General features: G+C 41.4%; 1 protein-coding gene across 2 annotated transcripts in view; it reads left to right on the forward strand.

Moving 5' to 3' along the window:
- cnsta (consortin, connexin sorting protein a) overlaps window positions 1-14,160 on the forward strand; it is a 97,857-nt gene that overhangs the window by 78,772 nt on the left and 4,925 nt on the right. For both annotated transcript variants that reach the window (XM_043695434.2, XM_043695433.2), the window contains one exon: window positions 13,296-13,425. In XM_043695434.2, the coding sequence (XP_043551369.2) occupies window positions 13,296-13,425 (130 nt within the window). The remainder of the gene's footprint in view (window positions 1-13,295; window positions 13,426-14,160) is intronic.

Consider the following 14,160-nt stretch of genomic DNA (forward strand, 5'->3'; position numbering starts at 1 on the left):
CCCTCCACAATCACCTGATGAAGGAGCGTCGCTCCGAAAGCTAGTGTGCTTCCAATTAAATCTGTTGGACTATAACCTGGTGTTGTGTGATTTTTAACTTTGTATCCCAAAGCAAGCATTGTCCAGAGAATTTATAGAGAAAATTGGAATGAAGGAAATTGATGAATAAGTTTGTCACTGATCATTGTTCATGTGAAAATTGTCATGAAAGCTTAGCTGGAAAGAGAATGTTGTTACAATGTGGCATTCACTACCCCAGAATGTAGTGGATGCCTGGTCACTGATATAACACAATAGTTCTATTCTCATGCAATCTCACATTATAAGAAAATCACACAATAGCCAAGCTATTTAAACTGATGAGGCTGAAATCACATTATAACCAATACAGGTAAGGAAAGTTTGTGGTCTACAAATAACCCACTCTAAATTCTTCACGTCTTTGGAACTCCGAGCCACAGAAAGCTGTGGGGGGCAGAGTCTTTGCATATATTTAAGGCTGAGATAGATTCTTGATCAGTTGGGGAATTAATAGCTATGGGGAAAGGCTAAGAAGGAATGTCGGGTCATCCATGATGTTACTGAAGGCTGAGCTGGTTTGAGGGGATGAATGGCATACTCCTGTTCCTATTTCTTATGGTCTAATTGTATTATGTTGCTGCAAAAACTCTTGTGGTAAAAATTAAAATCAACAAATTATGTTAGACATAAATTTTAGCTTGATAATGTGTGTTGGGACGGGAGTAAGTAGTTTGTTACTAGTTGCACAACGTTTTTCAAAGTCAAGGCACGTGTTCACTAAATGGCAATTTATTTGTAGTCTAATCTGAGTGAAAATTCGTACTTCATAAAATGTAAAACAACCTGCATAGAAAATACTGAATATGGAAGAGATTCCAAGAAAAATACTTGTGAAGTATGGATCACGCTTTCACCAAACGTTTGAAGATGAGTTATTTGGATTACCTACTTTTAGTACTTTGGATAAGTGGGGAAAGCAACTCTGGTCTTAGACTAAATGGTATTAGTTTAATTTTATATTGTCAGATACAAGAAATATTCTGTTTCTGCTGATTTACAAAATAAAGGACCTTGAAACCTCCAGCCAGTGCTGTTGTTCAGTCTGATGGTACACCATAAAAGATAACAACTTTAATGTATAGCCAGGTTAAAATACTGAAAACCTGAATCAGAAGACATATAACTTGAACGTTAGCCTTAACCTATATTTTGATGTAAACAGTTGTGCTTCTGGTACATTAGAACTATTTAGTTTCTTACCTGCCTACATAACAATATATCATACTACACATATTCTTTGAAAGAAATACAAATAAGATCACATCAGGTATAACAAGCAGAATTACAAAATAAGATTATAAAATATAGGAGCAGAATTAGGCCATTTGGCCCATCAAGCCTGCTCTGCCATTTGATCATGGCTGATGACGGGAAACTAGTCATCAGAACTTCCTTTGCAGTAATTAGACTAGAAATATTGCAAGCAAGCCAATTATAAATTGCTTCATCATTTCTTGTGAACCAAACTAAATTTAGGCTTGTTATTACCTTGTTTGCTGTAATGTTTCTGTTTTACTAAGAGTTTGGTTGGACATTAAAAGTGAAGCGAAAGATTAAACAGCATTTAAAAATATTTTTCTGCATCATTAAAGCATGGCAACTAACTGACCTGTGAAATAATGTGCTGAACAATGCAATTAGTAGTAAAATTTCGCAACTGAGGACTTCGGTACATTTTACCCTCTTAACTTTTGAATTATGTTGTTGAAAGATAATGTTAAGAGTTACTTTAGGCTGAAAAAATACTAGTCAATGAACAGCTCCATTAAGATGTTCAAATCCCTGATATTTTGCCATTTTCCATCCCTTCTCGCTGATAGAGGCACAGTTGCTGTATTTACCCGAGTGCTGTCATAAAATTTGACAAATTATTTACTCTATACTTTGAATGATACCTACCCTCGTGAATGACAACTGCAATTTTGATGTTACAAAATAGGTAATTTGTATTGCTGCTCCAATGATGTGATGTGGAGGTGCTGGTGTTTAACTGGGGTGGATGAAGTCAGAAATCACACAATACCAGGTTATAGTCCAGCACTTTTATTTGAAATCACAAGCTTTCCGAGATCTGCTCCTTCATCAGGTGAAGTGAAGGGAAGTGCATAGGCACAGAATTTATAGGCAGAGAGATAATGGCAAGATAATTCCAGGTAATTAAGAGTGTCAGAAGTTAAGTTCAAGCGATGTTAATGGAAATGCAATATCAGTTGGAGGGATTATGTATTTGGCCTAAGAAGTAATTCTAAGAAAGTCTTTGAGGAGGAGAAGAAGGAAGAAAAGCTATGTTCTCTCAATGGTGATGTCAGATGGTATTTAAAATATAATCAGTAACTTAGGAAACATGCCAATCAATTTCTGAACACCAAGAAATGGTTGGCAGCACTGGATACTCCAAATGCTAATGATCCTGACAACATTCCGGCAATGGTAATGAACATTAGTGCTCCAGAACTTGCCTAGCCAAGCTGTTCCGGTGCAGCTACAACACTGGCATCTCTACTGCAATGTAAAAAGTTGCCCACATGTGTCCTGTACACAAACAAAAAAAGGACAAATCCAATAGCCAATTGGTCTACTCTTGATCATCAGTAAAGTGACAGGTGTCACCAACAGTGCCATGAAGCAGAACCTGCTCAGCAATAACTTGTTTACTGACACCTAGTGTTCCACCAGAGCCACTCAGCTTCTAAAGTCATTACAGCCTTGGTTCAAACATGGACAAAAGAGCTGAATGCCAGAATTGAGAGAGTGACAACCCTTGACATCAAGATCACATTTGACCAAGTGTGGCATCAAGGAACCCTAGTAAAACTGGAATCAACGAGTATCGGTCTTTGTTTGTTAGAGTCATACCTGGCACATAGGAAGACAGTCGTGGTTGCTGGAGGTCAGTCATCTCAGTTTGAAGTTATCTCTGCGCGAGTTCCCCTGAGTAGTATCCTGGTCCCAATCATCCTCAGCTGCTTCATCAATAACCCTTCTTCCATCATAAAGTCAGAAGCGGGAGTGTTCACTGATAACTTCACAATGTTAAACACCATTCATGACTTCTCAGATACTGAAGCAGTCAGTATCCAAATACAGCTAGAGCTGGACAGTAACCAGGTTTGAGCTGAAATGAGGCAAGTTAACATTTGCACTACACAAATACTAAACAATGATTCTCTTGAATAAGAGACAATCGAATCACTGCCTCTTGACTTTCAATGGTGTTACCATCACTGAATTACCCCACTATTAATTTTTTGGGAGTTACCTTCAACCAGAAACTAATATCGACACAGTGGCTACAAGAGACGGTGAGAGGCTAGGAATGCTGCAGTGAGTAACTCACCTACTGACTCCCGAAAGTTTGTCCACCTTTCACAAGGCACAAATTGGAAGTGTGATGGCTTATTCTCCATTTGAGTGCAGCTTCACCAACACTCAAGACATTTGACATCATACAAGACAAAGTAGCAGGTTTGATTGGCACCACATTGACAAAAAGTCATTCCTCCACCACTGACACTCTGTAGTAGCAGCAGTGTGTATTATCTGAATGCACTGCAGAAATTCACCAAATATCCTTAGCCCCTTCCAAACCATTACCATTGAATAAATATATAGGAGCAACATCACCTGCAAGTTTTACCTCCACTCACTCATCATCCTGACTTGGAAATATATCATTATCTCTTCACCGTTGAGTCAAAATCCTGGAATTCCTTTCCTAATGCTATTATGGGTCTACCCATAACACGTGGACTGCAGCAGTTCAAGAATGCAGCTCAACTCCACATTCTCAATGATAACTAGAAATGTGCAATATACTCTAGCCCAGTGAGCAACATCCAGGTCCTACAAGTTAATTGAAGTAAAAATCCAACAAACAGCAAGGAGGTTGGTAATCTACATTAATATTGGTTGAGGAATAAATATTGGGGATGACGCCTCTTCTTCAAACTATTGTCATAGAATATTTCACATTCACCTAAGTGGGCAAGCTGTTTGCTTAGCACTAAAATAAAATAATGAATTCTCCAAGGATACACATCCCATTGAAAAGGCAGGCAGAGAGAGCCAGGGTTACTTTGTTGGTAGGAAATGAAATTAATCATTAGCAAGAAAAGATATAGGTTTGGAAGGTACAGAATCTGTGTGGGTAGAAATGAGGAACTGCAAAGGAAAAAGACCGCAGCAGGAATTATGTAGTCAGGATGTGGGGCAGAAAATAAATCAAAGTAGCAAAAGCATGTAAAAAAGACACTATTACATTGATCATGGGACACTTCAGTGTGCAGGTGGATTTGGAAAACCCAGATTGGTTGCAGATCCCAAGGAAATTTGTGGAATGTCTTAAGATTTTTTTTTGGATCAGTCTGGAGGAAACAGGAAATTCTGGATTTGATGTGTAATGAGGCAGGCTTGATTAGGGAGCTTAAGGTGGATGAGCCACATGGGAGCAGTGATCATAAAATGACAGAATTCACCCCAGAGTTTGAGGGGGAGAACCTGGAATCAGATGTAACGGCATTACAGTTGAGTAAAGGTAATTGCAAAGACATGTGTGGAGTTGGCCAGAGTTGATTGGAAAGGGAGCCTTGCAGGGAAGTTGGTGGTGTAGTAACAGCAGGAATTTCTTGGGGGTAATTCAGGAGGCACAGTAGAAATTCATCCCAAGAAAGAAGAAAAGTATTAAGGGGGGAATAAGATGACCATGGCTGATGAGGGGAGTCAGGGACAGCATGTGAGCAAAAGAAAAATGTGGTGAAGGTTAATGGGAAGCCAGAGAATTAGGAAGCCTTTAAAAACTAACAGTCGGGGAGAAGATTAGATATAAGGGTAGGTCAGCTAGTAATATAAACAAGTTTGAAAGACTTTTTAGATATATAAAAGGCAACAGAGAGGTAAGAGTAGACATTGGATTGCTGGAAAATTAGGCTGAAGAATTAGTAATGGGGACTAAGAAATGGTGGAGGAACTGAATAGGTACTTTGCATCAGTCTTCACAGTGAAAGACATCAGTAACATACCAGAACTTCAAGAGTGAAGGGGCAGAAATGAGTGTCGTGATCATCATAAAAGAGAAGGTGCCGGAGAAGCTGAAGGGCCTAAAAGCAAATAAATCACCTGGACTGGATGATCTACACCCCAAGGTTCTCAAGAAGATAGCTGAATAGATATGGAGGCATTAGTGGTAATATTTAAGGAATCACTGGAGACATAGAGGGTCCTAGAAGACTGGAAAATGGATAACCTGACACCCTTGTTTAAGGGAGGGAGGCAGAAGATAAGTTATTGTCCAATTGTGAAGATTTTCAAGCTTTTTATTAAAGATGAGATTGCAGACTACTTGGAAGTGCATTGTAAAATAGGGCTGAGTCAGCTTCGTCAAGGAGAGGTCATGCTTGTCAAATGTGTCAAAATTCTTTGAGGAGGTAGTGGGCAAGTTAAACAAGGAGAGCCAGTGGCATGATCTGTTTGAAATCCTTTGGTGAGGTGCTGCACAGGAGTTTGCTAATTACGTTGACCTCTTTGGTGTTATGGGCAAGGTACTGGCATGGATATAAGATTCGAAAAATGTGATGCTAGAAAAGCCTAGCCAGTCAGGCAGCATCCAAGAGCTGGAGAATCAACGTTTCGAGCATAAAGATTTCCTGATGAAGGGCTATATGCTCGAAACGTCAATTCTCCTGCTCCTCGGAGCAGGATAACTGGCAGTTATCACTTTCTCTATGGATATAAGATTGGCTGACTGGAAGAAGACAGTGGGGATATAGGGGTGTTTTTCAGGATGGCAGTGAGTGACAATGGAGTTCCGTATGGTCAGTGTTGGGACCACGATTCATGTTATACTTTAATGACCTCGACAAAGAAACTGAGGCCATTGTTGTTAATTTACAGATGCCACAAAAATAGATGGTGGAAGTGGGGAAAAATGAAATGGATAGGCCAGGAGAATAGGCAAAGAAGTGGTAAATGGAATACAATGGGGGAAAGTGCACTTTGAGAGGAAGAATTGAGGTGTAGACTATTTTCTAAATGGAGAGAAGCTTCAGAAATCTGTAGCACAGAGGGACTTGAGTCCTCCTTCAGGATTCTCGTAAGGTTGACAAGCAGGTTGTGTTGGCTCTTCGGAAGGTAAATGCAATGTTAGTACTAGTTTTCAGAGGGCTAGAATGGAAGGCCAGAAATGTACTACTGAGGCTGTATATGACTGGTCAGTCAGCATGTGGAATATAGTGAGCAATTTGGGGCCCTTTATCTAAGGACGGATATGCTGGTGAGTGAATCCAGAGAAAGTTTCCAAGAGGTGATCCTGGGGTGAAAGGCTTGTCATATGAGGACAGGTCAAGGACTCTGGGTCTGTACTTGATTGTGTTTAGAAGGATGAGGGGGATCCGATTGAAATTCGATTCGTGGGCAGCACGGTGGCAAGTGGGCGGCACGGTGGCACAGTGGTTAGCACTGCTGCCTCACAGCGCCAGAGACCCGGGTTCAATTCCCGCCTCAGGCGACTGTCTGTGTGGAGTTTGCACGTTCTCCCCGTGTCTGCGTGGGTTTCCTCCGGTTTCCTCCCACAGTCCAAAGATGTGCAGGTCAGGTGAATTGGCCATGCTAAAATTGCCCGTAGTGTTAGGTAAGGGGTAAATGTAGGGGTATGGGTGGGTTTCGCTTCGGCGGGCCGGTGTGGACTTGTTGGGCCGAAGGGCCTGTTTCCATACTGTAATGTAATGTAATGTAATGAAACTCTCCGAATACAGAAAGGCCTGAATAGAGTGGACGTGGAGATGATATTTCCACTATTAGCAGAGACTAGGACCTGTGAGTACAGCCTCAAGGTGAAGGGATGACCCTTTAGAACAGAGATGAGGAATCTCTTCAGCCAGTGGATATTTAATCTGTGGAACTCATTGTCCATGGAAGACTATGGAGGTCAAGTCACTGTATTTAAGACAGAGATATTTAGGTTCTTGATAAGTAAGGGGATAAAAAGTTGTAGGGAGAATGGGGTTACAAAACATATTAGCCATGGTCGAATGGCGGAGCAGTCTCAATGGGCTTAATGTTCTAATTCTGCTCCTGTATTGTATTGTATCTTACAATCTCATGTCTTATATAGGGCAATGAACAAAACTTCTAATGCCCCTCTCAATGCTGGTAGCGCCAGCACCCCACTTAACCAACCTTCTGGGGTGCCATTAAATTATTCTGAATCCCTAAAAGTTGCAAGTACTGTATAGGGTTAAACTGTACAATGGTTTCACAATTAGCCACAAGTATACTGCCATAACTTGAGGTGTTCACACTGATATCTGCTTAATTCTTTCACAAGTTATTATCTTAATTCTCTCTTTCTTGTAAAATTTTAATATATTTCTTCTTCAAACTGTGGTGTAATTAACATGATAAGTTTGTGTGGAAAGTATTTTCCTTATTTCAGACATTTTTATTTTCTCCTTATTAAATTGGAGAGGTTTCAGAAGAGATTTACCAGCATGTTGCTGGGAATGGAAAGAGAGGCTAGGACTTTTTCATTGGAACACAGGAGGTTGAGGTTTATAGAGATTTATAATATCATGAGGAACATAGGTAAGGAGGATAACAAAGGTCTTTTCCACAGATTGGGGGTGTTCAAAACTAATGGGCATATTTTTAAGGTGCAGAGGAAAAGATTTAAAGGTCATGAGGGGCAATGTTTTTTTTACACTGGTTAGTGTGTGGAATGAACTGCCAGATGAAATGATGGATGCAGGTATGGTTACAACATTTCAAAGACATTTGGATAAGTATATGAATAGGAAGAGTTTGGAGAGATCTGGGCCAAAAGCAGGCAGGTGAGACTAGTTTAGTTTGGGAACAAGGTGAGTGTGGACTGGTTGGACTGAAGACCTGTTTCCAAGCCCGTATAGCTCTAAAACTGGATGTCTGTTGCCTTGTAGTATGATAAAATGAATGTGCTTTTCAAAAGCAGCATGCTGTGTCATTGCATGGCAAGATTGGTTGTGCAGGTAATCGTGTAATCCAAGTGAAACGTTGGTGTTAGTTATTCGAGCACTGTGCAGTTCTGTATTCCTATGCTAGTCATGTGATTTTCCCCAGGAAGACATACCAATAACCGAGGGCTTTGATGATAGTCTAATTTCCATCGTAAGAAACATTTTGTAATTATGAAGCAAATGTACTTCAAGTATTCCTATGACAACTTGTCCTAATCATTTAGTTGGGTACAGCTGGGGCTCTTGAAAATAGCAAGCTAATTCACACCAGTGCTGTTGAAACACAAGGTATTTTTTCATTTGCACTAATAAAGTGTGCTACCTAGTATTTTTACAAACTTATTTTAAAGCTAAGCAAGTAAAAAAATTGATTTTATAGAAAGTAGTACACACTTAACAGATATTAAGTGTTATATTTGTAAGTTTTCCACTTTGATCAAAGGTTTTGAAGGAAAGCAAGAATTCAGTTATCTAGTACCTTGCACATCTCAAAGTACTTCATTAATTAATTAGGAGCAAATTACTGTAGATGCTAGAATCTATACTGGAAACAACAAATGCTGGAGGTAACAGCAGTTCAGACAGCATCCATGGAGAGAGCGCAAGCTAACGTTTAGAGTCTAGATGACTCTTCAGCAGAGCTGAAGTATGGAAGGGTCAGCACTTGTGCAACTGTTGGGAGGGATGATGGTAGAGTGCAGGGGGAGAAAAAATGTTGTTAGTTCAGATTAAGTGATCGGAATGTGCGAATGGCAGAAAAACAGTGTGTCTAACTGCTAGACTGGAAAGAGCAGACATTTCAGGCATAAACCCTTCATCAGGAATGTATAACTGGGACCAATGTGGGTGCCTATAGCCACTCTTTTCACTTATCAAAAGTGAGGTGAATTAAAAAGAGAAATTGTTCAGTGAGAGAACACGTTCAGCCAGGTGGAGGAGAGTGGTGGTCGCTGGGGGCTGTCCAGGTCTCTAATCGAGGAAGAAGCTGAGAACTTGCAGACTGTCCTGGTGGTGAATAGAGGTATAGAGGAATTGGACATCCATGGTAAACAAGAGGCAGTTAGGGCCAGGGAACAGGATATTGTCAATATGATGGAGAACATCAAAGAAATCACAAATGTGGGTTGGCAGGGTCTGGACGAGTGGGGAGAGGATGAAGTCAATGTGGAAGGAAATTAGCTCAGTAGGGCAGGATTTTGGGAAGGAGGTTAGAAGTAGGCTGTTCGTGTTTGGGAGACTGAGGTAGGAAGCAATGGGTGTAGGATCTCTGGAGCTAATGAAGTCATAAAATCCCTGCAGTATGGAAAAAGGCCCTTCAGCCCGGAGCTCCCAGAGGAAACCCACACAGTCACAGAGAGAATATGCAAACTCTACACAGTCTCCCGAGGCTGGTATCGAACCTGGGCCCCGGTGAGAGTCCTGGCAGCAATGGTTGATGGCTAATTCATTCTCCTGCCACCTCCCACCCTTCCCCCAGCCCACCCCACCCCCACCACCAAACGACACAAATACTGACCCCTCCACACTTCACTTCAGCTCTGAAAATAGTCACCTGGACTAGAAATGTTAGCTTGCTGTCTTTCCATGGATGCTGTCTGACCTACTGCGATCTCCAGCATTTGTTGTTTTCATGAATTAATTACTTCTGAAGTGTGTTGGTTGTCATTTCTTGGAAAACTTGGTAGTCAATTTGTGCTAATCACAAGTGTCCCATAAGCAGCAATCAAGCGAATGGCAAACTGTCTGTAGATGGTGGTTAAAATGTGGCAGCTGGCCAGGACAAACACCCAAATAGTCATGTGCACACTTCTTGGATAGTAGTACAATGCCATTGTTTGTGCCCATATGAGCAGATGTACAAGGTCCTGGTTTGATATCTGATTTGAAAGATAGCACCTCCAGTAATATAGTATTTCCACAATATTTCACTGATGTAATGAAAATAGAAATGTATTTTTATCAACCTGTCCAGAGTTACTATTACACACACTTATACACTTAATGGTAAGGTCCTGGGGAGTGTTGCTGAACAAAGAGACCTTGGAGTGCAGATTCATAGATCCTTGAAAGTGGAGTTGCAGGTAGATAGGATAGTGAAGAAGGTGTTTGGTATGCTTTCCTTTATTGGTCAGAGTATTGAGTGCCAGAGTTGGGAGGTCATGTTGTGACTATACAGGACGTTGGTTAGGCCACTATTGGAATATTGCATGCAATTCTGGTCTCCATCCTGTCGGAAAGATGTTGTGAAACTCAAAAGGGTTCAGAAAAGATTTACAAGGATGTTGCCAGGGTTGGAGAATTTGAGCTATAAGAAGAGGTTTCCCTGGAGCATCGGAGGCTGAGGGATGACCTTATGGAGGTTTATAAAATCATGAGGGGCATGGATAGGATAAATAAACAGTCTTTTCCCTTGGGTCCCAGAGTCCAGAAATAAAGGGCATAGGTTTGGGGTGAGGGGGAAAGATATAAAAGAGACCTAAGGAGCAACTTTTTCATGAAAAGGGTGGTACATTTATGGAATGAGCTGCCAGAGGAAGTGGTGGAGTCTAGTACAATTGCAACATTTAAAAGGCATCTGGATGGGTATATGAACAGGAAGGGTTTGGAGGGATATGTGACCTGGGTGCTGGTAGGTGAGACTAGATTGGGTTGGGATATCTGGTTAGCATGGACAAGTTGGACCAAAGGGTCTGCTTCCTTGCTGTACATCTCTATAATGCTAATACCTCTGAAGCAGGTAGGCCTAGAACCCAGGCCAGGGGTAGGGACATTACTACTATGTCACAAGAGGGCTCTAAAGAAATAGATTCAGCAACGAAAATCTGCCTCTGTGAATGCTAAAATGTTTAGCTTTGTGCAGTGGTAAATTGGGAATTGTTGATTTTTAATCAGTCATTCAGGATGAAAATGGATCCTCTGGTCCAACTCATCCACACTGACCATGCTCCCAAACTAAACTGGTCCCACCTGCTTGCATTTGGCCCACGTCCCTCCAAACCTTTCCTATTCAAACCTTATCCAAGTGTCTTTCAAACATTGTAACTGTACCTTCTTCCACCACTTCATCAGAAAACCACCTGATGAAGGAGCGGCGCTCTGAAAGCCAGTGCTTCCAGTTAAACCTGTTGGACTATAATCTGGTGTTGTGTGATTTTTAACTTTGTACCCCAGTCCAACACTGGTATCTCCCAATCATCTCTTCTTCAAGCTGAGGATGAAGCCAGGTTTTATAGGAATCTTGTACAATAAGATTAGTTAAAATGGGAAATGCAATGTTTTTAGAAATTATGTAATCCAATTACAATGTTAATTGAAAAACAGTTAAGGGAAGAATAAGCTGGTTGTGAAACAATGCAACAAACTGACAATATAGATGAGTTCCCGATGGGATCAGGAGATTCCAACTCTCTTTGCAGGTAGGTGAGAATGTCTCTCTTAAAACAGTAAGGTGCTTCCATTGTTCCTGTCCTGGGAGCGAGATCCTTTGGTGCCTGTCCGCCTGACCTGTCTTTTGTGCGGCTTTGGTATTGCTGTGTTATCAGACTACCCTTGGGGCTTTGGGACAGTTGTGTTGACTAGGTCCAGGAAGCTTATTGTTAGTATGTTTTGGGAAGTATATTCCCTTGTCTGCGAGTGACTATGGTTCTATCTAGTTTCACTTGTCAGCTTGTTTCGTCAATGCTGAGGCATTCTGGGTGTTTCTAGTATAGTTTGTCCAAGTTTGATTTCCTGTGTTCTGTGTGGGCTTACTGTGGGTAGGCAGGGTGGCAGATCTTTTCCCACACTAGGTTATCATCCAACAAGTTTATTTGAAATCACAAGCTTTCAGAGTGCTGCTGTTTCATCAGATGACTTCGTCAGGAGCAGTGTTCAGAAAGCTTGTGATTTCAAACAAACCTGCTGCCCTGTGACTCTGACATTGTACACCCCAGTCCAACACCGGCACCCCCACATCATGGCTACCATTGACACAAAAAAACTCGATGGTCACCCTTCAACCTTCTACACTCCAATGAAAGACATCCTAGTCTATCCAGTCTCTCATTATAACTCAAACCATCCATTCCTGGCAACATCCTGGTAAAAACTTTTCTGAACCCTCCAGTTTAATAATAATCTTCTTGTAACAGGGTGAGAAAGTGAGGACTGCAGATACTGGAGATTAGAGTCGAAGAGTGTGGTGCCGGAAAAGCACAGCTGTTTAAGCAGTATCCGAGGAGCAGGAGCATTGACATTTCAGGCATAAGTCCTTCATCAGGAATGAAGCTTGTGGGCCAAGAGGGCTGAGCAATAAATGGGAAGGGGTGGAGCCAAGGGAAAGGTAACTGGGAATGCAATAGATAGATGAAGGTGGAGGTAAAAGTGATAGGTCAGAGAGGAGGGTGAAGCCAATAAATGGGAAGGAAGATGGACAGGTAGGACCATTCAAGAGGATGGTGCCAAGTTGGAAGGTTGGGATTGGGATAAGGTGGGGGGAGGGGTGATGGGGAAATTGGTGAAATCCATATTAATCCTGTGTGGTTAGAGGGTCCCAAAGTGGAATATGAGGTGTTCTTCCTCCAGACATCAGGTGGTTAGGATTTGGCAATGGAGGTGGCCCAGGATCTGCTTGTCCTTGGTGGAGTGGGAAAGGGAGTTAAAGTGTTTGGCCATGGAGCAGTGGGGTTGATTGGTGCGGGTTTCCCAGAGATGTTCTCTGAAACAATTCACAAGTTGACGTCCTGTCACCCCAATGTAGTGGCGACCACATTAGGTGCAACAGACACAGTAGATGATGTGTGTGGAAGTACAGGTAAATTTCTGCTGGATGTTGAAGGATCATTTGGGGCCTTGGGTGGAGGCGAGGGTGCAGGTGTGGGCACAGGTTTCACACTTATTGCGATGGCAGACAAAGGTGCTGGGAGGGGAGGGTGGCTGAAATATCGATTCTCCTGGTCCTCGGATGCTGCCTGACCAGCTGTGCTTTTCCAGCACCACACTCTTTAACTTATAACAGGGTGACCAGAACTGGGCACAATATTCTAGAAGAAGCCTCACAAATGACCTGTACAACCTCAATATGACATCCCAACTCCTATACTCAAAGGTCTGAGTAATGAAAGCAATCATGCTAAATGCCTTCTTAACCACCCTGTCTACTTGTACACACATTTCAAAGGTGTTCTGGTGTGCACAGTAAATGTCTTATTCTGTAAATTTCTTATTCTGTAAATTATTCTTTCCTTATAGAATACCCACCCAGAAGGTCTTGTGTCCATACTTAAAAAAAGAAATTCGGACAAAGAAATCACAAGGGTGCAACAGAAGCAGTCAAAGAGGAGAGTAAGATTTCAGGAACCCCAAGACACACTAGAGCAAGGTAAGGTAGCATTCTATGGTGCTTTGTTTGCATGTATCTAAATTAACATTCTGAATGGGTTGCAAGGCCTCAAATTTTGGTCAGTTGAGTGTAAACTTAATTAGGAGAAAGTGAAGACTGCAGATGCAGGAGAGTCAGTGGTGCTGGAAAAGCACAACAGGTCAATGCTGTGTTTTTCCAGTGCCCCACTTTTCATCTCGAAATCAATTGTGCTAGATCATAAATCTAATTGTGTTAACTATGACAGTATTTAGAGATTACAGGAGTGGTATGAAAACTAAAAGTCAAAAAGTATACCTGTCTAATTAGTAGAATTTCAAATGATATTTTGGTTGGTGTAATAATGAAGTACTAGTACAGAATTGCTAAGCAAGTATTAGTGAATGAATCAACCTTTTCTTTTCCCCGAATATGTAAACACAGCTGTTCTTCATGCGGAGAAGCTGGAGTAGGGCTAGGGTGGACAAAGTTAAAAATCACACAACACCAGGTTATAGTCCAACAGGTTTATTTTGAAGTACTAGCTTTTAGAGCACTGCTCCTTCATCAGATAGCTGTGTACCGAGATTATAAGACACAGAATTTATAGCAAAAAATTATTGTCATGCAACTGAAATGATATATTGAATAAACCTTAGATTGTTGTTAAGTTTTTCATCTTTTAGAATGGGTTGCAGGTTTCGGATCATGAATATGTAAATCCCAGAACTATTTAAGTCACATTCTCGAGATAAC

This window comes from Chiloscyllium plagiosum, unplaced genomic scaffold (assembly GCF_037043375.1).
Source record: "Chiloscyllium plagiosum isolate Xiang-an unplaced genomic scaffold, Cpla_swu_hap1 HiC_scaffold_10, whole genome shotgun sequence".
Taxonomy (NCBI): domain Eukaryota; kingdom Metazoa; phylum Chordata; class Chondrichthyes; order Orectolobiformes; family Hemiscylliidae; genus Chiloscyllium; species Chiloscyllium plagiosum.